Genomic DNA, 2,402 nt, shown 5'->3' with positions numbered 1-2,402 from the left:
GGGGCTCCAGTGCGGGGAAGCGGCGGCGGGTCAGGCTACCGGGTCCAGAGCGCGGAGCTGGGCGGCGCGCGGCGGCGCGGCGCTAGCCATGGCGGGCTGCTGCGCGGTGCTGGCGGCCTTCCTGTTCGAGTACGACACGCCGCGCATCGTGCTCATCCGCAGCCGTAAAGTGGGGCTCATGAACCGGGCGGTGCAGCTGCTCATCCTGGCCTACGTCATCGGGTGAGCGCGGCCGCGGGCGACGACCCTGAGGGGTCCCGGGGACAGGGTGTGATCCGACGGCCGGGAACTCCCCCTTCTGGGTCCCGGCCACGCACCTGCTCATTCTGGCCTAGGTCCTCGGCCGAGCCCCGCGAGCGCCCTCCAGGTGGGGTCCAGGGGACAGCGACCCGAAGCCAGGGATACATCCCTACTCCCCCAACCCTCCACCCCCGACCCTAGCCACCAGAGGGACGGGCGCTGTGCCGGCTCTGGGTCCAGAGGCTGCTTTGATGTTGTGTCTTGAAGGCAAAGCCTAGCTAGATCTTCATCCTCGCCATTCATGCTTCCTGTCCCTTCTGACTTGCTCCATGATGTCCTTTGGCTGGGGGTGGGAGGGCTTTGCCCTAAATGACTCACTCTTTGCTCTTCACTTCCCATTCTGATGATCTGCTGACAGAAACCAAGGTTTGGGATTTCCACTTGGTTCCTTTTGGGTCTGTGGCTTCCTGTCCTTTCCTTTGAGCATCATATGGTAACCCAAGATAATAGAGAGGTCACACTTTCAAAAATCACTTAAGTTCAGTTCCTTCCTTTTATGAGGTTGTTGGAGTTTTTGGTATAGGCACCTGCCTTAGACTTATCGTTCCCCATGCTGCCCTCTTTGCTTATATGTCCCTCCACCATCAGTCCTCACCTAGTGCTTAATTTTAATTGATGCACCCTTACAATGTAATAAAACTTGAGAGGCGGTGGAAATTAATTTACTAACTGGGCCCGCTTTCAAGGTTCACCTGGGGTGTTATGGTGTCTACAGCTGCCGAGCTGACAGATGTTACCTGCTGCATCGTGGGGGGTGGGGGGGTGTTTGTTTTTGTTTTTCTTAAAAGGCCTAATACAGTGTTCCCCAAACTGCACACAGAGCTATTTGAGAATCTTTAAAAAATACTGACTGCTGGCTCTCAGACCCAGACTTTCTGACTCAAGTGCTGTAGAGTATGACCCACTCCCCAGGTGATTCTAATGTGCAGCAAATTTTGGGAACCCGTGTCCTAGTGTTTCCCAAACCTACCTGAACATGAAGGACTCATCTGAGGAATTGTGTAAAGGTAACCGGACACCATCCCCCCCTCCCCCCCCACCCTGGGGTGGGACTTGGAATCTGTTAACACTGCCTAAGGGAATCCCCATGATCTGGCAGGTTTGGCTTCTACCATCTGTCAGCGCAGCAGCAGTAGGTACTGACAGTAGTCAGTAAAAGGGCTTTCCAGGTATGAACTCCGCATCAGAACCACTTGGCCTACCCCCAGGTTTGGACTCTAAGTCACATTAAGTACCATCACAACCAACTCCTTGCCCCCCAGTGATTGTGATGCACCCTTAAACTTTGAGACCCACTACAAGCTGGTTAACTAAACTCACATTGCTGGGTTGGACCTGAAGCATTTGGAATCAGGAGCTGTCAGGCAGCTTTTTCCTTTTGGCTTTTGCTGCTCGTAGGAGAATCAGTGTACATCTACTTCAGGGTATCTGTAAAGTTCTAGACTGCATACGGTATATCTGCAGTATGGTAGCCAGGAGTCACATGAAACTGTTGAGCATTTGAAACACCCCTACTCCAAACTGAGATGTGCAATCACCGTACAATGCACGCCAGATTTCGAGGACATAGTACAAAAAACAAATATCATGTTAATACATCTTATATTGATAGCATTAACATATATTGGATATGTTGAGTTACATAAAACATATCATTAAAATTAATTTTACCTGTTACTTTTTAATTTTTAACATGGCTACGAGAAATGTTGAAATTACACGATTCGCATTGTATTTCTGTTGGGCAGTGCAGCTTTATAGGATTCCTATGGAGTGTTGTCTGCCTCGATCATGAGGATTTTTTAAGCAGTAAATGCTTTGCTTTTATACATCTTGCTGTGATCAGATCTGACTCAGGATCTGAATCTAGGGCTTTTAAGAAAAATTTTAAAAAACCTCATCTCTTAACTTTCTGATTCAATTCATCTTGGTGAAATTGTGGTCTCTTTTCCAGTACTGATCAAAGGTAATCCTTCCTCAAAAAGAGACTGAACAGGACTTTCCTGGTGGTCCAGTGGTTAAGACTCTGCACTTCCAATGCAGGGGGCATGGGTTCAATCCCTGGTCGGGGAACTAAGATCCTGTGTGCTGCATGGCCAAAA

At 49.7% G+C, this 2,402-nt stretch overlaps 1 protein-coding gene across 1 annotated transcript in view; it reads left to right on the top strand.

Annotated features, from left to right (window-relative positions):
* Positions 1-2,402, top strand: part of P2RX4 (purinergic receptor P2X 4) — a 17,003-nt gene continuing 14,601 nt past the window's right edge. The window contains exon 1 of the mRNA XM_024758552.1: positions 1-222. Coding sequence (XP_024614320.1) covers positions 89-222 — 134 coding nt within the window. The 5' untranslated portion in view covers positions 1-88. The remainder of the gene's footprint in view (positions 223-2,402) is intronic.

This window comes from Neophocaena asiaeorientalis, unplaced genomic scaffold (genome assembly GCF_003031525.2).
Source record: "Neophocaena asiaeorientalis asiaeorientalis breed wild unplaced genomic scaffold, Neophocaena_asiaeorientalis_V1.1 scaffold77, whole genome shotgun sequence".
Taxonomy (NCBI): domain Eukaryota; kingdom Metazoa; phylum Chordata; class Mammalia; order Artiodactyla; family Phocoenidae; genus Neophocaena; species Neophocaena asiaeorientalis.
Note: the sequence above shows the minus strand (reverse complement) of the source record. Positions and strands in the feature narration are given on the sequence as shown.